At 37.9% G+C, this 24,159-nt stretch overlaps 1 protein-coding gene across 1 annotated transcript in view; it reads right to left on the bottom strand.

Annotated features, from left to right (window-relative positions):
• Positions 1-6,029: 6,029 nt before the first annotated feature.
• Positions 6,030-24,159, bottom strand: part of ADGRG7 (adhesion G protein-coupled receptor G7) — a gene marked incomplete at both ends in the record, with an annotated part of 92,728 nt that continues 74,598 nt past the window's right edge. Inside the window, 1 exon segment of the mRNA XM_082839239.1 lies at positions 6,030-6,290. Coding sequence (XP_082695365.1) covers positions 6,030-6,290 — 261 coding nt within the window.

Here is a 24,159-nt window from a genome sequence, read left to right as displayed (position 1 = left end):
TCCCGTTGCGGAGCACAGGCCGCAGACGCGCAGGCCCAGCGGCCACACAGGCCCACGGGCCCAGCCGCTCCACGGCATGCGGGATTCTCCCGGACCGGCATGCGGGATTCTCCCGGACCGGAGCACGAACCCGCATCCCCTGCCTCGGCAGGCGGACTCTCAACCACTGCGCCACCAGGGAAGCCCCGGTTATATCAGTTTTATTCATGGTTTTCAAAACCTGGAAATGACCAAATGTCCCTCAACTAGTGAATACATAAACAAAACATGATCTATCCAAACAACTGAACTCTACTCAGCAATGAAAAGCAAACCACTGATACAAACAACATAGATGAATCCCCAAAACACTATGCTGGATGAAAGAAGCCAGACCCGAAAGAGGATATGGTCCCATTCACATGGCAATCTAGAACAGGCAAAACTAATACATGGTGGTAGAAAGCAGACCAGTGGTTGCCTGGAGCTGGGACAGGTGAAGGGTTTAACTGGGACGGGGCGCATTACAGGGTGAAGGATATGTTCTTAATCTTGTTTAGGATGCTTTCACAGGTGTACACATTTGTTAAAACTCATCTAATTATACACTTAAAATGGGTGCATTTTGTTGCATATAAATTATATGGCAATGAAGTTAATTTTAAAAGTAAAAAAAAAAGGAAACAAAACAAAATTGACTCCAATAACCAAAATTAAGGAAAATCACTCCAATATTTAAAAAAAAAAAAACAGTCTTCAGTGACCCACTTATGAGACTGAAGATTCCTATGCTGCATTGAGTCTCTTTGTATATACATAGCATTGTATAACTTTGAGGTAACATTGAGCATTACACATGACTGTTTACACTGAGCAGACTAGCAGGTATGGTTGTGAACATAAGCGTTTCCAAATGTGATTGCTTTTTTGTTCATTCAAAATAGTTTGCTCTCTCATTTGGTAATATAGTCAGGTGGACATTTTCACAAAAACTTATCAATACCAATTTCAAGTAGTGTTGGAAGAATTGTGTTTTTCCCAAGAAGTGCGTGTTTGTTGTCTAATTGTTAAGAGGTATGTGACTTGTGTGATCATATTTCCCTATTTATGTTGGGTGTTAGGAAGCTTATGGTCAAATCTGTGGCCCACTCCTAGCAAAAATGCAAGCTCATATGACATGTTCCTTGGGTACTAATAACATACCTCTCTTCTTACTTTCTGCTCCTATGATTATTTTCTCTTCCTCCTGATTTCCTTACTTAGTTTTTCAGCAACTTTTACATTTCTTTCAAATACACATTTTAATAGGTTACCTATATGTAAATGAAGTAATACAGATGATGCATATGTAACATTTGAATCTCTCTGAGGTTTTTGTGTGTGTTAACAAATAATTGCTAATCTTCTCCAAGATTTACTGTTTTATTTTTAAGAAAAGGTGGATGGACACAAAGAGACAGAAAGCATGTTTAAGAGGAAAAAATAACTCTGTCATGGAACCCCACCCAACTGCTGTACGATATAATATAGGGTGAGAGATGGCAAGTGTCTGTCATATGTGATTCCGTTGGCCTCAGCTGGCATATTTATGCCCCTGTTCTTCATTTTAGAAGATTTTACATAATCCCTAAGATATTCCTTAACACAAAACAAAAAATACTCTGCCTGTATGAAGACATTTAAACTCAAGAAATGCTAAATGCTCCATAATCTTTTGGATATTTTGAATCAAATGCAGAGTGAACATTTCATTATATTAAAAAGAAAGGAAAACAGGGACTTCCCTGGTAGCACAATGGTTAAGAATCTGCCTGCCAATGCAGGGGACACAGGTTTGATCCCTGGTCCAGGAAGATCCCACATGCCATGGAGCAACTAAGCCTGTGCACCACAACTACTAAGCCTGCTCTCTAGAGCCCACGTGCCGCAACTACTGAGCCCATGTGCCACAACTACTGAAGCCCACACACCTAGAGCCAGTGTTCCGCAACAAAAGAAGCCACCGCAATGAGAAGCCCGCTCACCGCAACTAGAGAAAGCTGGCGCGCAGCAACAAAGACCCGACACAACCAAAATTAAATAAATAAATAAATAAATATTTTTTAAAAAAGGAAAACAATAAACTGAGGAAAAATATTGTCACTAAATGTAATAGTTAATGGGCTAATAACCATAATAGAAAAGAATTCATACAAATTTATGAGGAAAAAACAGTTCAATTGATAAATGGACAATGCATATAAATAATTAAAAAAATAAAATACCAAAGTAAACTATACAAAAACCTGCTTATGGTAACTCCAAATGTTGGTGACACTATAAATTAATGTAATGTTGTCAAGGCAATATAGTAATATATACAAGGAACCTAAACAAATGTTCATAATTTTGACATGCTTAACATCATCCTGAGAATTTATCTGCAGGAAATAATTTAAAAGAAAGGAAAAAAACTATATGTACCAGTTTATTAATCATATGTCACTATAATATTAAAAATTGAAATGATCTAGACATCCAATAACAGAACAACTTAGTAACTTATGATATATTATGCAATCAATTATTATAAGAACTGGGAAATTGTAACTAAAAATCAGAATAAAATTTCATTTACTGTAATTAATTATTTAAATTCTTATGTATTCAAACAAAGAGTATAAGGGAACATGGAAAAACAGACATTATTGATAGGTCAGGGAATTACGGATTTTTCTTTCTTGAAAAAGATAATTTATAAATATCTTCTAAAATTGCCATAACACGGCTAGTACAATGTTTTAAAACTGTGACCAGGAAGCCTTTTCCTCTCTTAGTAACTGGCCCCTCCCTCTACAGCCCCATGTTTCCCACCCCACCCCCAGGGATGGAACCAATCCTGGTGGCTCTGTCTTGCACCTCATCTAAGGAGCCAGGTACTGAAGATCCCAGGGTAACATTAAAGAGGTTCCACAGGGCTAGAGAGCTCCAGTGGTTGACAGGCTGGTATGATCCAGTCGGCACTTTTAGCCCAGGTTTCCCAAGCATTGGCAAAGAATGCCAAGCTCTTCTGAATGAGGCAATGACAAACTGATAGCAATGAGCTTGAGAATGATCTCCCTTTGTTGGTAACATAAAAAAAGAGGCAACATGAACTTCAAAATGGAAAAGGGTAAGAGAAAAAGCAATCCAGACTCTGACAATTAAGCTCTGAACTGTTAAGACCCAGGAAAGGAAACCCAAAGGTTAGGATGGTTGTTCCCTGAAGAAACGACATCTTCTACCACAACCGAAAAGGATATAGGGGTACTGTTATCACACACAATATATCAGAAACAGGAAACGTTGGCCGCATGTAATATCATGAAAACCAGTTCTGCAGTACTCTGAGTCTTCCTTTCCTGAAATTTTCTTTTTAAGTAAAATCACGCTTCAGCTCCTAGAGTCCCTGTCCTTGCTCCTCAACTTCAAAGGCACCAAAAAATTTCTTGCTTTCCTTACCCACCCCATTCAAACCCTGCTCAGACAAGGATCTAACAGGCTTATTCAGAGGCAGGGAACTGATTGATAAGCCTGCAAGCAGTTGTTGTCCCATGAGGCACTTGTATTTTGTCAGGAGATATAGTGGAAACGCCTCCACGTTTTGCTGCCAGCATCCCATCCTTGGTGTAACTGTCCACTCTCCACTCCAGGATATCCAATCAAACAGGTCATCCCCTATCCCTCCACTTCACAGTAAGTATGTGACTCAGGCTGGATCGATATTCCCTGGACACAGTGCCTGTGGGCACATGACTCATCAAGGTGTACCAGTTCTTTGGTCCTTTCTTCTCGCTGCCCCTGCTTTGCTTTGTATCAGAAGGGACTGAGCCCCACAGGTTCCTGGCTCAACTGGCTTCTGGCTGGCTGCGGCCCATGGGAGACACTGATGGGAAGTTGCAGGGCAGGAGGAAGGGGATGCCAATGGCCAGTGTCCGACCATGAAAACCCAATATGAGGATGAAGCCAAACACAGAAGGACAAAGAGCCAGGAAACAGGGAGAGAAAAAGAGAATCCTGACACATTCTTTGAACTCATTTCATTTGAACTCTAGACCTAAAGTTAGTGTTATCATATATTTTGTGTCCCAAACAAGGACACTCGAGAGTAAAAGGGGCTGTTGGTAATACTTGAATCAGGACAACAGGCACAAATTGGGACCCGCTCAGGCAAACCAGAACGTGTTCACCCGACCTAAAACCAACTCATCCCTTGCACTTTACAATGAATTGAACCATTAAACTCTCTTTGACTCTTAACCTAATCTGACTTGGATCTCTATCACTAAACTAAAAGATTCCAGACCAGTGCACGAGGTAAAGGCTTAAATCAAGAGAATTATTTCCAAGAGGTAGGATTTCAGGGTTGGCAGGGGAATAGCAATGTCCACCTGACTTAGCTTCCACAGTATGTGTGTGGAGCTTGTACATTTATGGTAGAGCCATTCCAGGAACATTATGTGAAATTTTGGTTGCTATACCCCCCAAAGTGCTGAAAAAAGTACAAAGAAAACTAAAACCACGAAGGGAACACAAATATTTCACCCTCAGGCTAAATGTGTCTCTTTGGTGATTTTTTTTCACATTTAAAGTGGCCTTTACTTAAGGTTTATTTTAATCTGAATATAAATTCCAGGACATAAAGTAAGTCAACCACATCTTGTAATTTTCCCAAAGTCAAGCCCCTATCTAGGGATGGCACTGTAACACCACGAAAAACACTAACCTCTGAGAATTGCTTTACTTCTATATTCTCTTCCTTTTACTTTTTTCCATTATCCTGTAAGGTCTCAATTATACTACAGATGAAATATGCTCTTGGCTCGCCTAGAAATCTAACAGTCATTTACAACCATTTCTATGTAAAAAACACATGTTCTTTAGAGCGTGGTAAGAAGAGTATGCCACAGCTCACATGACATTTGTTAGTCCCTTAGTTCAGTGCACTCACAGCAGCTGCCTAGTTTAGGACAAAACAGAACACAGCAATTCAAAGACTATCTCCTAAGTCCAGCGGGAGTGCTCCCCAAACCAGTGGAGGTCATTTTTTATTTAGGAAGCCATTAATAATTTAAGTGTTTGAAACTCCATGAGCGGCTTGATCTTTTAAAAGCCATAAGGGGTGATTGTGACTAACTTTTCATTTTTTGAGCCTCACCGTCATTTCATCAATAAAAGGGTAAATATAGCAAGAAACGGAAGGAAATATTCAGAGGCTTTAGCAACGAGCTAATTCTTCTATGTCTCACTTCCCATTTCTCATGGGGTCAATTCCTCTGGTCATAAAATATGCTTTTTTAACAGAAAAAAAAAATACACTTTCCAGAGGTTAAATTGGTGCAAAATTCTTAATTGGAAATAAGAGTATAAGCACATACAAATTTAAAATATTCACAGATTAAAAGTATGATACAGGGGCTTCCCTGGTGGCGCAGTCATTGAGAGTCCGCCTGCCGATGCAGGGGACACGGGTTCGTGCCCCAGTCCGGGAAGATCCCACATGCTGCGCAGCGGCTGGGCCCGTGAGCCATGGCTGCTGAGCCTGAGCATCCGGAGCCTGTGCTCCGCAACGGGAGAGGCCACAACAGTGAGAGGCCCGCATACTGCAAAAAAAAAAAAAAAGTATGATACATACAAGCTACTCCCTTCAGTGTTCACCAAGAGTCATTTTGTTCTGGAGGGTAAATTTTTCTCCTCATGTCCTTTTTAGTAAACAGTAAAAGAATTTTTTAGGTTCTATATTTTTATCAAACTTTGTCACATAGACTTTATGATGTATGGAGCAATGATTATCTTGAAAGCTGAGTGGCATTCTTCACTTCATTGGAGTAAGAATCTATTGAATAACAGAAAAACTACCAAATTCACTATCCCTGATGATAATAAACAACAGGTTTTACCTGATTCTTAACCTTAAGCAAAATATACTGAGGGAGACTTTGAGAAGACTGGGTAATAAAGGAAGGAAATAGAAAAAGTGAAACACATGAGTTGAATAAAAAGAGGACCACAAAAGGTAACAGTTTTCCTGTCTAGATGCTTGGGTTTTCTTGGTCACTTTCAGACGATGCCATTTCCTTGGTAAGTATAGATGGCTCCAGCAGCCAAAAGTGTTCATTTAGGGCTAGTAATGACCTGAGCATGTTATACATCCCTACATACAGCCTCAATGGGGTCACTGATGGCAGCACTTTCACCCTCCCAGCAGTTAACGACAATGACTTCAACACTTCGGAAGCTTTACTCTGGAAGATTTTTGTTCTGACAGTGTGGAGGATAAAAATTTGCAATCCCTGGCAGACAGAATAAAAGTTTAATATTAGATAAGTCTTGAGATACAGAATAAGGGAAGAAATTGTATTTCACCCTGCCACCCACCCTTCTTCATGTACAGGAACCTGAGTTTACCAGTCAGCAGCTGCTGTGTACTTTTTTGTCTAAGAGGGTTAGGGCAATATTCTTCTCATATCTGAAGTGCTATACGTAAGTAGTAGAGTTAAGAGACCTGAATTCAGGTCCCCATTTGCCACATGTTGGCTGTGCAACTGGGAGGCTTTTTTTCCTCCCGACACCAACCAATTCTGACACCAACTGGGTGTCCTACAATTTACTTCAATTCTGACACTAACTACTCAGAGTTCGTGTCAGACCCTACAGGTGAAGGGCTCAGTCCCACAAGACTGCCCTCACTAGTGGTGCCAGTAACAAGTATTAGGAGTATTAGGTCCCCGGGCTATCCACACTTCTGTCCAACGTGCCTATTGCCTCCCCACTTCAGGTTTGATAATTTGCTGAAAAGACTCACAGAACTCACTCAGGAAAGAGTTTTACTTACTATTACTTGTTTATTATAAAGGGTACAACTCAGGAACAGCCAAACAGAAGAGATTACAGTGCAAGAGCATGGAGCTTCCATGCCCTCTCTGAGTGTGCTACCCTCCCAGCACTTTAATCTGTTCACCAACATGCACGCTCTCCAAACCCCTTCTTTTAGGGGTTTTTATAAAGGTTTCATTACATAGTTGTGATTGACTAAATCATTAGCTGTTGGTAAATGACTCAATATCCAACCCCTCTCCCATTCCTGGAGATTGTGGAGCGGGCTAGAAGTTCCAAGCTTCTAACCAAGCCTTGGTCTTTCTGGTGACCGACCAGCCTCCATACTGAAGCAATCTGGGGGCCTCAGCGACTGGTCATCTTATTAGCATGCAAAAAACACTCATCACTCCGGGGAGTCCAAGGATTAAAGGAACTGTGTGCCAGGAACTGAGGACAAAGACCAAATATTAATTTTTTAGTATACCACAGTAACTTTGCTCTTTTTCTGATGTCTATGATCTTCGATTTCCCAATGGGGCAGATTGACTATGGGTTACCTAATTCTTCTTACAGTTCCAACATTCTATGATTCTACATTTTCGGAGTTTTGGTAAAATAACTAGAAGTTTGGTATATTTAAGGACAAAAAAAATTTTTAAGCACTTCTACTCATTGCTTTTCTGTACGTTACATATGAAGACCAGATGTGCACAAGTAATTAACCCACAAAAGACTGAACACTATTTTCTATACATTTTTTAAATGTATAGAACCACTTATTGCAGTCCTATTAATGCCAGACACTTGCTTTTCCTTCAATATTCATCATTTAATCCTTCTCATTTAGTCCTAACTTCAACCCTATAAAATAAGCTTCATTACCGCATGTTACAGATAAGGAAACTATAGCTCAGACAAATTAAGTAAGTTGCCTAAAATTATCCAACCAGTAATCAGAGTCTGGAATTAAAATGTATGTTTGGCTCCAAAACTCCTCTATCCAATACACTACTCTGTCTCTTGCTTGTAACTGTAATAGAAAGATCATGTAAAGTGTATTACAGCATCTAAAAAACCCTGATAATTCCTCATTAATATCCTTTGTGGAAAAACAGATTAAATAATATCTGCTGTTGAGTTGAGAATATTGTGCCAATCTTCATTTCTTGATTTTGACACTGTTATACAAATCTTATTGGGAAAAGCTGGTCAAAGAGTACATGGGAACTCTGTACTATCTTTGCAACTTCTTGTGTAAGACTATTTCAAAATGAAAAAGTTATTTTAAAAAAAATCCATGGATGTCTCCCAGATTGGCATCTATTAGGCTCCAAGCCTTAAAAGGATTATTTCTAGAATCATATCCTATGAATACTGTTACAGACTTCTGGCTCTATGGTTCGATAACTCTGCGAGTTTGACTAATAAAATCAATACATATTGGCAAGGGATAGACTAGTTCTTTGGCCAAAAGCAGGAAGATTAAATTGATTGGGGTATCTACTCCCCTGAAGAAGGCCTTGACGACATAAGGAAGTTTTCAATGGGACATGGGTTTCAGGAGGACAAAAGTGGCTACTGGCCATCCTGATTGTTCAAGGGAGAGAAATTTGTTTTGGAGACATGAAAAATCTGGTCCCTAGAGAAGCATTCTCTTTGTGGAGTACACTACTTCACCTGGATTTTCCAAACTTTAAACTCTAAGGTAAAGACAAGACTGGATAGAATTTCTGGTTGTACAATAATTAGGAAAAAACCTAGACCATGGAGAATCCATAAAGCTACCATCCTGAGGGACTCTGTCTGAATGGACTCCCAATATTTCCGTGCTCCCTAAAATCCCAAAGATGTTATCTGAAAAGACAAAACCTATGGGTCAAACTAATTCTCACTAGCACAAAGATCAAACTATACCTTTTAAGTAGTATCTGTAGCACTTAGTAAATGTTTATTAGAATTATAGATTATTCTAAATCTCGAAGGAGCCTTCCAGGTGAACTAAGCTAGTTGTTCCTATTCTTTAGTATACATAACAATCACCTGAAGATTCCTAGCTCTTAGCCCACAGGTTCTGACTGAGTTGGTAAGGGGTGAGGCCCAGGAATCAGCATTCTAACACATTATGTAAATTCTGATGTAGGCAATATTCAAGCTTACTTTGTAAAGCACTGTGTTCATGTTAACAGCCCCCCTTCATTTTATATTTTACATGCCTCACTCAGAAAGGATGTGTGACTTTCCTAAAATCATATGAATAATTAATTGTAGAGCTGGAAGACAGCTTAAATCTCCTGCCTTTTAGTCCAGCACTCCTGCCACATGGCCACCTTCAATTTTGCCACAAAGTATTAACATTTTGTAACAAGCCTCTATTTTGTAATATGCCTCTCCTGTGCATGCAGGAGAGAATACCCTTGCCTAGACCTTCTTTTAGATACTTTTCTAAATTACTGGTCATTCTAGGTGACAAATCCATGACTCAGCTGGCAATCCCAGACTAAGCTGACACTACTTATTGCCCTTCTGGGGAGTTTCCATTGGGTGTTGCAAACAGTAAAGGTCTGCCTTATATCCATTCAAATTTGGTGGCAGGCACACATCTATTGTTTAATGGAGTTATTCTCAAAAAGCACTGGAGAGGGCTGCCTGAGATAGAGGGTGAGATCCTACACACATTAAACCTGGTGGTAGCAATTCAGATAGTCAAGCAGCTCCCCACACTGCACTCTACAGGCTCTCCATCATTGTGGTCAAGCCAAAATGACTTAATGCCCTCCCCAATGATTTCCGTTTTGTATCAGACTTCCCTCCTCAATGATACTTGACCAGAGCCAGAAACAACCAACACTGAGACAATCATCAAATGCTATAGTTTTTTCACAAAATATTAGAGAAGTATAGCCCATCCCAGTATCAAACTAGATGTTATCTACTGTGAAAGATACACACAAGTATGTTTCTTACACTAGAGAACTGATAATCTAGTTGAGAAGATGAGACTTGTACCCATAAAAAGTTAATTTTTGAGTACAAGGAAAAAAGGGACAAATGAACTTACAAAACTACAATAATGCTATTGTATTTGATAACAAATTTATTTATTTAATTCATAGTTGAATTAATAAATCTAGAATTAAAACCCATCATTTTAGGGACTTCCCTGGCAGTCCAGTGGTTAAGACTGTGGTTCCAGTGCAGGGGGTGAGGGTTCGATCCCTGGTCTGGGAACAAGATCTCACATTCCACATAGTAAGCCCAATAAGTAAATAAATAAATACCTTCATTTTAAGGGATTAAAGTCTATAAGTGAATAATCTATGTGGATTGTACCAGTGTCACTTTCCTGGGTTTTATTTATTTATTTTTGTAGGAAAATGTCTTTCTTTTATTTTTATTTATTTACTTTTTTTGCTGTTATAATTTTTTAATAGATCTATTATAGTTATATAAGGTGTTATCACTGGAAGAGCTGGGTGAAGTCTACATAGGAACTCTCTGTACTTTTTTTTTTTTTTTTTCCTTTTTTGCGGTACACGGGCCTCTCACTGTTGTGGCCTCTCCCGTTGCGGAGCAACAGGCTCCGGACGCGCAGGCTCAGCGGCCATGGCTCACGGGCCCAGCCGCTCCGCGGCATGTGGGATCTTCCCGGACCGGGGCACGAACCCGTGTCCCCTGCATTGGCAGGCGGACTCTCAACCAGTGCGCCACCAGGGAAGCCCTCTGTACTATTTTTATAACTTCTTATGAATTCAAAATTATTTCAAAAAATATTCTTATGGGTGATATAAGAGTGGGAAGAACCAAAAAAAAAATTCTGACCTTTCTCAGCCTTTTATCCACAACATAAAATCTCATTAAGTTTATAGAATTTCAATGAAAAAAAGATTATTGCCAAGAATTAAATGCCAAGCTAATCTGAGGTTCATGTGCCATGTTACCTAAAGAAAAATTATCAGCTAGGAAAGTCCTCATTAATATTTACTATCTTTTAAACAATTACTCCAAAATATGCTATTATTAATGAGAAATTCATTAAAATGAAGAAGTCAAAATAACATAACAATCTAATAAAGAAGACTGGCAAAAGGCATTGAAACTATTTAAGTATAAGAAAATGCAGTTAGTACAATTATCAAACAAAATCCAACTATTATAAATATTTCTTGAAAGAAAATGTAGACAGTATAATTTAACAACAACAATTGTATGATAAATTTTACCAATAAAACCAGGAGACAAGAAGCAGCTAAACTGTGTTCATTTTACTATCTTTAAAAGGGAGGAATCCTATATATAAAATAGATAACTAATAAGGACCTACTGTATAGCACAGGGAACTCTTCTCAATATTTTGTAATAACCTATATGTAAAGAATCTAAAAAAGAATGAATATATGTATATGTATAACTGATTCACTTTGCTGTACACCTGAAACGAACACAATGTTGTAAATCAACTATACTCCAATTTAAAAAAAAAAGGGGAGGAATCAATACATATTGTTTTACTTTGGAAGTTGAAAATTGTATCTTATAAATTATATTAATGTTTAATAAACAAAAATAATAATTAATGGGATGAAAATGTTCTAATTGGAGGTTAAGTAAAAGAAAATATAATTTATATGGCACAACATATAAAAAAAGGAAGAAATCACGGATACATGTAAAAAAAGAAAATAAGATAACAGAATAAGATCAAACATACCAGTTTTGATAACCAATATTTAGCTATATAGATAAAAGTTTAACTTTTTAAATAAAATAGAAAAACAATGAGAAAATGATTTTAAAAACACAATCTGGGGACTCCCCTTGTTGCTAAGTGGTTAAGAATCCACCTGCCAATGCAGGGGACACAGGTTCGAGCCCTGGTCCAGGAAGATCCCACGTGCCATGAAGCAACTAAACCCATGCACCACAACTACTGAGCCTGAGCTCTAGAGCCCAGGAGCCACAACTACTGAGCCCATGTGCCACAGCTACTGAAGCTTGTGCACCTAGAGCCTGTGCTCTGCAACAAGAGAAGCCACCACAATGAGAAGCCCACACACCACATGAAGAGTAGCCCCCACTCACCACAACTAGAGAAAGCCCGTGCGCAGCAACAAAGGCCCAATGCAGAGATAAATAAATAAATAAAATCTATAAAAAAATAATCTAAATATATGGGATCTAAAAAAAGGTAAGTCAAAAACAAAGTGACATAGAAAGGTTAATGACAAAAGAACTAACATAGATTAGATAACATCGCATAAAAACAAATTAGAAGTTGCTACATTAATACATGGAAAATTAGATTTCAAGATAAAATAGGACTGAGAGTGACCTGTTATATTGATGAAAGTTATCAAGCAACAGAAATATACAACATCCATGAATTTTTAGAAACATGATAATACAGCATTAATTTGTATAAAGACAAACAGTTAAACAGAAGAAAAACTGGTAGAAAAGTGTAAAAGGGAATTTTACATGCCTTTCTCTGGCTTTGATAAACAAGTTAAAGGTAAATAAGATTTTACAAAAGATAACTTGAAAACTATATCCCCTTGAAAAAGTACATATGTGACATATAAAAATATTGTCAGAAGATAATCTCAGTAAATATTAACTTGGAAATTTTTTTATACTAATAACAATCTATGTAGGATTTTAGGAATTATCCCTTTGCTTTCAGGGTTAGAGAGAGGTCTGGAGCTTAAGAAGCAAGCTCTCACTAAGGAGTGTCTTTTCTTGCCTCATGTAGGTGGTCCAGTGATCACATTTGTTCACACAAATGATCCTGGTGCAGGGTGCGTAGTTTAGAAGAAGGGTACTTTCCACTGTCGTTAGGAATGTAAATTGGTGCAGACACTGTGGAACACCGTATGGAGCTTCCGCAAAAAATTAAATATACAACTACCATATGATCTAGCAATTCCACTTGTGGGCATACAACCAAAGAAAAGAAAAACATTAATTCAAAAAGATACGTGCACCCCAATGTTCATAACAATATTATTTACAATAGCCAAGATATGGAAGCAACCTAAGTGTCCATCAACAGATGAATGGATGAAAAATCAAAGTATATCTCCCATAACTTTAAAAGAAAATAAAATGAAGATGTGGTATGTATGTACAATGGAATACTACTCAGCCATGAGAAGAATGAAATTTTGCCATTTGCAACAACATGGATAGACTTGGAGGGTATTATGCTTAGTGAAATAAGTCAGACTGAGAAAGACAAACACTGTATGATATCACTTATGTGTGGAATCTAAAAAATAAAACAAACTAGTGCATGTAACAAAAAAGAAACAGACTCACAGATACAGAGAACAAACTAGTGGTTACCAGTGAGGAGAGGGAAGAAGTGAGGGGCAAAATAAAGGTAGGGGATTAAGAGGTACAAGCTACTATAATATATTTTACAACACAGGGAATATTTTATAAGAACTATAATCTTTAAAAGAACTTTTATAAGAACTTTTATAAGAACTATAATCTTTAAAAATTGTGAATCACTATATCATATACCTGAAACTTACACAATACCGTAAATCAACTATACCTGAATTTAAAAAAAATAAATTAAAAAAGAAGGGTACTTTCATTATATTGAAGTATAATTCACTCTGCCAACTCAGAAAAAATGGAACTCTATATCCAGAGGGAAAAGTCCTTGCAATATTTTTCATCAGAGTAAAAGGCAATGTTCACTATGGGAAGAGGGATAGAATAAGAAGCACAGAGAGAAATTCCTGATTTCAAGGTTAAGTCTTTCAATAATGCCTTCTTGTTTTATCTTAAAATTTTGACATCCCCCATGTATAATACACAAATACAAAATAATAAAAAAAAGTCTTGTGAGGTCAAACAGAATTTTTATTTTCATCTACCATTTTGGTTCATCTATATGATTATTTTTGCCATGATGAAAATCAGAAGGTGACCATAATCCTTAGCCTAAATATTGAGCTTCTCTCACAGTAGATACTCCCAAGATGTTAACAGAATGGTTTCCAAAGAAAAAAAAGAATATAAATCTTCAATTCAGATTTTTTTAAACAAAGTATTAATGGAATTTTTTTAAAGATTTATTATTAAATATATTCTTGAGATAAGTCTCAAGGAATAAAAGTATCTTCAGTCCTATGTATGGCTTATGTCACAAAAACAACTTTATATGGTTCTGCTCCTATCAAATCAACCCTCTTGCATATTAAAACTATAAACTCTGGACAAAATATTTTTTAAAACCTATATGAAGACATTGGAGGGCAAGCAAAAGCAGTCAGAAACTGGAAGAGGAATCTACACTTAGGAAAAAGGGAGTTCCACTGGGTAGGTTTCCATATTTTGTGCTTAATATCGTTTAGCCTGAAGTCACACCATAATCAGCCCATGCAGGATGAGTAAACCTGGAGTTGAAACAGGCAGTTTTATTAGGTTGAAAAAACAGAAGACAGGGTTTAGGGCAACCACAGCAGCTGGAAAGTAAGTAACAGTATGGATATGAATATCCAGGAGAAGACAGAGAGGAGGAGCTCCAGAGTCTGTTTATAAACTCTGCCCAAATGGCTGAGTAACCTCTGAATTACAAATGGTTGGGATGGACTCCGAGAAGCACAGGTAAGGCTAAAAACACTAAACAGAGATTTCAGCTGCCCACCCTAGGGAGAGATAGTTTTCAATTTTAGTCCAGCTAGGTTAATCGTATGGCAACTCCACTCTTGGTAGGAATATAGCAGAATGCAGAGTTGCGATGGTGTAGGATCTATAATGCTCTGGAAATAATTGAAATTACCAAACATATGAAAAGACAGAAAAACATGGCCCATACTATAGAAAAAAAGCAATGAATGGGGAATGTCCAAAATGACCCAGATGTTAAATTTAGCAAACAAGAAATTTAAAGTACTATTACAACATGCTTACAGATGTATTCATAGAGTACAAAAGAAAATGTACTCATAATGAGCCAAAAATAAGGAAATGTAAGCAAAATGTACTACAATAAAATATAACAAAACAAAAATTTGTAAACTATAAAGGTACAATATCTGAAATAAAAATCACTGGATAGGCTCAATAGCAAACTGAAGATGCCTAAAGAAAAAAATCAGTGTCCTTGGAGACAGATCACCAGGATGATCCAGTCTGATGAATAGCAAGGAGAAAGAATGAGAAAGAATGAACAGAGCTCAGGAACCTGAAGAACAATATTAAATTAACTAACATGTATTTAGAGTCCCAGAAAGAGAGAAGAGAGAGAATGGGACACAAAAACTATTTGAAAAATAATGGCTGAAAATTTCTCAAATTTGATGAAAGACATAAATTAATAGATTTAAGAAGCTCAGTAATCCCAAGCAGAATAAATGCAAAAAATAAAATAAAATAATATCTGGGCACATTATAGTCAAAATGATAGAAGTCAAAAATAAAGGGAAAACCCTGAAAATAACCAGAGGAAAGTAACACATTATATAACAGAAGGAAAAATAATGCAAAACATTGAAGATGTCTCATTAGAAACTGGAGCCAGTTTGTGAAATTACTTCTTCATAGTGCTAAAAGGAAAAAAAAACTCTGTCAAGTCATAATTCTATATCCAGTGAAAATGTCTCTCAACAATGAAAGCTAAATAAAGACATTTTTAGGTAAAAGAAAACTGACAGAATTTTTCACCAGAAGATATATACTAAGAAATTCTAAAGGAAAGTTTTCAGCCTGAAGGGAAACAAAATCACATGGAAATTCAGATCTTCAAGAAGGGATTAAGAACAAGCAAAACCAATAACACTCCATTGTGGGGTTTATAATGTATGCACATGTAGTACATCAGACAACTATAACATAAAGGAAGGAAGAATAACACGTAAGCTTATACTGTTACAAGAGTCTTAAATTTTAGTGTAAGTGGTAAAATATTAACTCCGTTGAGTATGGAAAGTTAAGGATGTATAATGTATCCCTAAATCAACAAAATATATGCTGGGATATTGCTTAATAACCAACATATAAATTAAAATGGAATCCTAGTACTACTAAATTTACCCAAAAGTAGGCAGGAAAAGAGGAACAAAGGAATAAAAAATAGAGTGGCAACAGAAAGCAAATAGTAAAATGTTAGACATAAATTCACGCACATTAATAATTACATTAGCTCAAACAGACTAAACACTCAAAAGACAGAGATTGCCAGAATTGATAAAAGACCATCTACTTGCTGTCTGTAAGATACATACTTTAAATATAAAGGCACAGATAGGTTGAAAGTGAATGGATGAAAAAATTTGTATTATGTAATCAATATGCATAAGAAGGCCATATATCAGATAAAGTAGACTTCATGACAAAGAGCATTATCAGAGTTAAGGAGGGACATTTCCAAATGATAAAGGGTCAGTTCATTCAAAGTCATAATAATCATAGGGCTTACCTGGTGGCGCAGTGGTTGAGAATCTGCCTGCTAATGCAGGGGACACGGGTTCGAGCCCTAGTCTGGGAGGATCCCACATGCCATGGAGCAACTAGGCCCATGAGCCACAACTACTGAGCCTGCACGTCTGGAGCCTGTGCTCCGCAAAAAAAGAGGCCACGATAGTGAGAGGCCCGTGCACTGCAATGAAGAGTGGCCCCCGCTTGCCACAACTAGAGAAAGCACTTGCACAGAAACGAAGACCTAACAAAGCCAAAAATAAATTAATTAATTAATAAACTCCTACCCTCCAACATCTTAAAAAAAACATAATAATCATAAATGTCTATGCATCTAATAGCAGAACCTCAACACATGTGATGCAAAAATTGACAGAATTAAGGAGCGAATAAACAAATTCACAATCACAGTTGGAGATTTTAGCATTCCTTTTTCAGCAGTTGAGAGAACCAAAAATGTTGGTAAGAAAATCTGTACAGTACTAACAATCATCTATTGACATTTTTAGTACACTATACCTGACAACTACAGAATACCATTCTTTTCCAAGTTAAATGTTTTGTTCACCAAGATAGACCAAATGCTTATTAGTCCATAAAATCAGTCTCATTAAATTTAAAAGAATTAAAAGAAAAAAATTCAGACACAACTTACCAAGACTGAATCAAGATGTAATAGAAAATCTAAATGGAGCAATAATGAACAAGGAGATTGAATCAGTAATTTAAAATCTCACAACACATAAAAGCCCAGGACAAGATGGCTTCACAGGTGAGCTATACCAAACATTTAAAGAATGAATACCAAACCTTCTCAAACTCTCCCAAAAAAAGTGAAGATGAAGGAACACTTGCAAACTCTTTACAGGGCCAGCATCACCCTAATACTGAAGCCAGATAAGGACACTACAAGAAAAGAAAATTACAAGCCATATTCCTGATGACCATAGATGCAAAATCCTCAACAAAATATTAGCAAACTGAATTCAAAAATACATTAAAAGGATAATACACCATGATCAAATGGGACTCAACCCTAGAAGCAAGAATGGTTCAACATATGCAAATCAATAAATGTGATATACCACATGAACAGAATGAAGGACAAAAACAGGGATCATTTCAATAGATGCAGAAAAAGCATTTAACAAAATTCAACATGCTTTCATGAGAAAAACTCTCAACAAATAAGGTATAGAAGGATTGTTCATCAATATAATAAAGGCCACATCTGACAAGCCCACAGCTAACATCACACTCAATGGTGAAAATTAAAAGACTTTCCTCTAAGACAGGAATAAGACAAGGATGCCCACTCTTGCCACATCCATTCAACATACTACTGGAAGTCCTAGTCAGAACAATAGCCAGGAAAAAGAAATAACAGGCATCCAAGTTGGAAAGGAAAAAATAATACTGTCTCTGCTGGCAGACGAAATTATCTTAAATATAGAAAACTCAAAAGACTCCACCAGAAAACCAGAACTAATAAATAAATTTAGTAAAGTTGCAGGATAAAAAAATAACATACAGAAATCAGTTGCAGGAGACCTTCAAGATGGCGAAGGAGTAAGACATGGAGATCACCTTCCTCCCCACAAATACATCTACACGTGGAACAACTCCTACAGAACACCTACTGAATGCTGGCAGAAGACCTCAGACTTCCCCCAAAAGCAAGTAACTCTCCACATACCTGGGTAGGGCAAAAGAAAAAAGCAAAAAACGAGACAAAAGAATAGGGATGGGACCTGCACCTCTGGGAGAGAGCTGTGAAGGAGGAAAAGTTTCCACACACTAGGAAGCCCCTTCGCGGGCAGAGACAGTGGGTGGGAGTGGGGGAAGCTTCAGAGCCATGGAGGAGAGCACAGCAACAGGGGTGCAGAGGGCAAAGTGGACGGATTCCCGCACAGAAGATTGATGCTGACCAGCACTCACCAGCCTGAGAGGCTTGTCTGATCACACGCTGGGGCGGGTGGGGGCTGGGAGCTGAGGCTCGGGCTTCAGAGGTCAGATCCCAGGGAAAGGACTGGGGTTGGCTGCATGAACACAGCCTGAAGGGGGCTAGTGAGCCACAGCTAGCTGGGAGGGAGTCCGGGAGAAAGTCTGAAACTCCCTAAGAGGAGAGAGACCATTGTTTTAGGGGGCGCAAGGACAGGGGATTCAGAGCACCGCTTAAATGAGCTCCAGAGATGGGCGCGAGCCCCAGCTAACAGCACGGACCCCAGAGACGGGCATGAAACCCTAAGGCTCTGCTGCAGCCACCAAGAAGCCTGTGTGTAAGCACAGGTCACTGTCTACACCTGCCGTCCCAGGAGCCTGTGCAGCCCACAATTGCCAGGGCCCGTGATCCAGGGACAACTTCCCGGGGAGAACACATGGTGCGCCTCAGGCTGTTGCAATGTCATGCCGGCCTCTGCCGCCACAAGCTTGCCCCACATTCCACACCCCTCCCTACCCCCAGCCTGAATGAGCCAGAGCCACCTAATCAGCTGCTACTTTAACCCCATCCTGTCTCAGCAAAGAACAGATACCCTCAGGTGAACTACACGCACAGGCAAGGCCAAATACAAAGCTGAACCCCAGGAGCTGTGCGAACAAAGAAGAGAAAGGGAAATCTCTCCATGCAGTCTCAGGAGCTGCGGATTAAATCTCCACAATCAACCTGATGTACCCTGCATCTCTGGAATACCTGAATAGACATTGAATCACCCCAAAATTGAGGCAGTGGACCTTGGGGGCAACTGTAGACTTGGGATTTGCTGTCTGCATATAATTTGTTTCTGGTTTTAAGTTTATGTTAGTTAAGTATTTAGAGTTTATTATCATTGGTAGATTTGTTTATTGATTTCGTTGCTCTCTTTTTCTCCTTTTATATATAGATTTTTTTCCTTTTTCTCTTTTTGTGAATGTGTATGCTTCTTTGTGTGAGTTTGTCAGTATAGTTTTACTTACCATTTGTCCTAGCGTTCTATCTGTCCAGGTTTTTTGTTTGTTTCTTTGTTTTTAGTATAGTTTTTAGTGCTTGTTATCATTGGTGGATTTGTTTTATGGTTTGGTTGCTCTCTTCTTTCTTTCTTTTTTTATTACTTTTTGATTTATTTTTAATAATTTTTATTTTAAAAACTTTTATTATATTTATTTTTCATTTCTTTCCTTCTTTTCTCCCTTTTCTTCTGAGCCATGTGACTGGTAGAGTCTGGGTGCTCTAGCCAGGTGTCAGGCCTGTACCTCTGAGGTGGGAAAGCCAAGTTCAGAACATTGGTCTATAAGAGACCTCCCGGCTCCAGGTAATATCAAATGGTGAAAGCTCTCCCAGACATCTCCATCTCAACTTTAAGACTTAGCTCCACTCAATGACCAGCAAGATACAGTGCTGGAAACCCTATGACAAACAAATAGCAGGACACAAACACAACCCCACCCATTAACAGAGAAGCTGCCTAAATTCATAATAAGGTCACAGACACCCCAAAACACAACGCTGGACATGGTCCTGCCCACCAGAAAGACAAGATCCAGCCTCATACACCAGAACACAGGCACCAGTCCCCTCGACCAGGAAGCCTACACAACCGACTGAACCAAACTTCGCCACTGGGGGCAGACACCAAACACAACGGGAACTATGAACGTGCAGCCTGCAAAAAGGAGACCTCATAGTAAGTTAAGCAAAATGACAAGACAGAGAAACACCCAGCAAATAAAGGAGCAAGGTAAAAATCCACCAGACCAAACAAATGAAGAGGAAATAGGCAGTCTACCTGAAAAAGTATCAGAGTGATGATAGTAAAGATGATCCAAAATCTTGGAAATAGAATGGAGAAAATACAAGAAACGTTTAACAAGGACCTAGAAGAACTAAAGAGCAAACAAACAATGCTGAACAACACAATAAATGAAATTAAAAATTCTCTAGAAGGAATCAATAGCAGATTAACTGAGGCTGAAGAACGGATAAGTGACCTGGAAGATAAAACAGTGGAAATACCTACTGCACAGCAGAATAAAGACAAAAGAATGAAAAGAATAGAGGACAGTCTCAGAGACCTCTGGGACAATATTAAATGCACCAACATTCGAATTACAGGGGTCCTAGAAGAAGAAGAGAAAAAGAGAGGGACTGATAAAATATTTGAAGAGATTATAGTTGAAAAATTCCCTAATATGGGAAAGAAAATAGTCAATCAAGTCAAGGAAGCACAGAGGGTCCCATACAGGATAAATCCAAGGAGAAACATGTCAAGACACATATTAATCAAACTATCAAAAATTAAAGACAAAGTAAAATGTTAAAGGCAGCAAGGAGAAAACAACAAATAACATATAAGGGAATCCCCATAAGGTTAACAGCTTATCTTTCAGCAGAAACTCTGCAAGCTAGAAGGGAGTGGCAGGACATATTTAAAGTGATGAAAGGGAAAAACCTACAATCAAGATTACTCTACCCAGCAAGGATCTCATTCAGATAAGATGGAGAAATTAAAACCTTTACAGATGAGCAAAAGCTAAGAGAATTCAGCATCACCAAACCAGCTTTACAACGAATGCTAAAAGGAACTTCTCTAGGTAGGAAACACAAGAGAAGGAAAAGCCCTACAATAAAAAGCCCAAAACAATTAAGAAAATGGTAAGAGGAACATACATATCGATAACTACCTTAAGTGTAAATGGATTTAATGCTCCAACCAAAAGAAAAAGACTGCTAAATGGATACAAACAGAAGACCGATATATATGCTGTCTACAAGAGACACACTTCAGACCAAGGGACACATACAAACTGAAAGTGAGGGGATGGAAGAAAGTATTCCATGCAAATGGAAATCAAAAGAAAGCTGGAGTAGCAATTCTCATATTGGAAAAAATAGACTTTAAAATAAAGACTATTACAAGAAACAAAGAATGACACTACATAAGGATCAAGGTATGAATCCAAGAAGAAAATATAACACTTGTAAATATTTATGCACCCAACATAGGAGCACCTCAATACATAAGGCAAATGCTAACAGCCGTAGAAGGGGAAATCGACAGTAATACAATCATAGTAGGGGACTTTAACATAGTAGGGGACTCTAATCTGTCCACTTTCACCAATGGACAGATCATCCAAAATAAAAATAAATAAGGAAACACAAGCTTTAAATGATACATTAAACAATATGGACTGAATTGATAATTATAGGACATTCCATCCAAAAACAACAGAATACACTTCCTTCTCAAGTGCTCATGGAACATTCTCCAGGATAAATCATATCTTGGGTCATAAATCAAGCCTAGGTAAATTAAAGAAAACTGAAATTGTATCAAGTATTGTTTCCAACCATAACGCTATGAAACTAGATATCAATTACAGTAAAAAATCTGTAAAAACTACAAACACATGGAGGCTAAACAATACACTACTAAATAACCAAGAGATCACTGAAGAAAACAAAAAGGAAATCAAAAAATACCTAGAAAAAATGACAATGAAAACACGATGACCCAAAGCCTATGGGATGCAGCAAAAGCAGTTCTCAGAGGCAAGTTTATAGCACTACCATGCTACCTCAAGAGACAAGAAACATCTCAAATAAAAAACCTAACCTTAAACCAAAAGCAATTAGAGAAAGAAGAACAAAAAAACCCCAAAGTTAGCAGAAGGAAAGAAATCATAAAGATCAGATCAGAAATAAATGAAAAAGAAATGAAGGAAACAATAGCAAAGATCAATAAAACTAAAAGCTGGTTCTTTGAGAAGATAAACAAAATTGATAAACCATTAGCCAGACTCATCAAGAAAAAAAGGGAGAAGACTCAAATCAACAGAATTAGAAATGAAAAAGGAGAAGTACAAACTGACACTGCAGAAATACAAAAGCTATGAGAGATTACTACAAGCAACTCTATGCCAATAAAATGGACAACCTGGAAAAAATAGACAAATTCTTAGAAAAGCAAAACCTTCCAAGACTGAACCAGGAAGAAATAGAAAATATAAACAGACCAATCACAAGCACTGAAATTGAGACAGTGATTAAAAATCTTCCAACAAACAGAAGTCCAGGACCAGATGGCTTCACAGGCGAATTCTATAAACATTTAGAGAAGAGCTAACACCTATACTTCTCAAACTCTATCAAAATATAGCAGAAGTAGGAACACCCCCAAACTCTTTCCATGAGGCCTCCATCACCCTGATACCAAAACTAGACAGAGATACCACAAAAGTAGAAAACTACCGGCCATTATCACTGATGAACATGGGTGCAAAAATCCTCAACAAAATACTAGCAAACAGAATCCAACAGCACACTAAAAGGATCATACACCATGATCAAGTGGGGTTTATCCCAGGAATGCAAGGATTCTTAAATATATGCAAATCAATCAATGTGATACACCATAACAACAAATTGAAGGAGAAAAACCATATGATCATCTCAATACATGCAGAAATATCTTTCAACAAAATTCAACACCCATTTATGATAAAAACCCTCCAGACACTAGGCATAGAGGGAACTTACCTCCACATAATAAAGGCCATATATGACAAACCCACAGCCAACACCATTCTCAATGGTGAAAAACTGAAACCATTTCATCTAAGATCAGGAACAACACAAGGTTGTCCACTCTCACCACTATAATTCAACATAATTTTGGAAGTTTTAGCCACAGCAATCAGAGAAGAAAAAGAAATAAAAGGAATCCAAAGGCTTCCCTGTTGCACAGTGGTTGGGAGTCCACCTGCCGATGCAGAGAACACGGGTTCGTGCCCCAGTCCGGGAAGATCCCCCATGCCATGGAGCGGCTGAGCCCGTGGGCCATGGCCGCTGAGCCTGCGCGTCTGGAGCCTGTGCTCCGCAACGGGAGAGACCACAACAGTGAGAGGTCCGTGTATCACAAAAAAAAAAAAAAAAAGGAATCCAAATTGGAAAAGAAGAAGTAAAGCTGTCGCTGTTTGCAGATGACATGATACTATACATAGAGAATCCTAAGGATGCTACCAGAAAACTACTAGAGCTGATCAATGAATTTGGTAAAGTAGCAGGATACAAAATTAATGCACAGAAATCTCTTGCATCCCTATACACTAATGATGAAAAACCTGAAAGAGAAATTAAGGAACCACTCTCATTTACCATTGCAAAAAAAGAATAGAATACATAGGAATAAACCTACCAAAAGAGACAAAAGACCCGAATGCAGAAAACTGTAAGACACTGATGAAGGAAATTAAAGATGCTATGAACGGATGGAGAGATATACCAGATTCTTGCATTGGAAGAATCAACACTGTGAAAATGACTATACTACCCAAAGCAATCTACAGATTCAATGCAATCCCTATCAAATGACCAATGGCATTTTTCACAGAATTAGAACAAAAAATTTTACAATTTGTATGGAAACAAAAGAGACCCCGAATAGCTAAAGCAATCGTGAGAAAGAAAAATGCAGCTGGAGGAATCCGGCTCCCAGACTTCAGACTAAGCTACAGTAATGAAGACAGTATGGTACTGGCACAGAAACAGAAATATATATCAATGGAACAGGATAGAAAGCCCAGAGATAAACCCATGCACATATGGTCACCTTATTTTAGAATAAGGAGGCAAGAATATACAGTGGAGAAAAGACAGACTCTTCAATAAATGGTGCAGGGAAAACTGGACAGCTACATGCAAAAGAATGAAATTAGAACACTCCCTAACACCACACAGAAAAATAAATTCAAAATGGATTAAAGACCTAAATGTAAGGCCAGACACTATCAAACTCTTAGAGGAAAACATAGGCAGAACACTCTATGACATAAATCACAGCAAGATTCTTTTTGACCCACCTCCTAGAGAGTTGGAAATAAAAACAAAAATAAACAAATGGGACCTAATGAAACTTAAAAGCATCTGCACAG

Source organism: Leucopleurus acutus (assembly GCF_964270905.1).
Source record: "Leucopleurus acutus genome assembly, chromosome: 5".
Classification (NCBI taxonomy): domain Eukaryota; kingdom Metazoa; phylum Chordata; class Mammalia; order Artiodactyla; family Delphinidae; genus Leucopleurus; species Leucopleurus acutus.
This window is presented reverse-complemented; position numbering and strand designations above follow the sequence as displayed.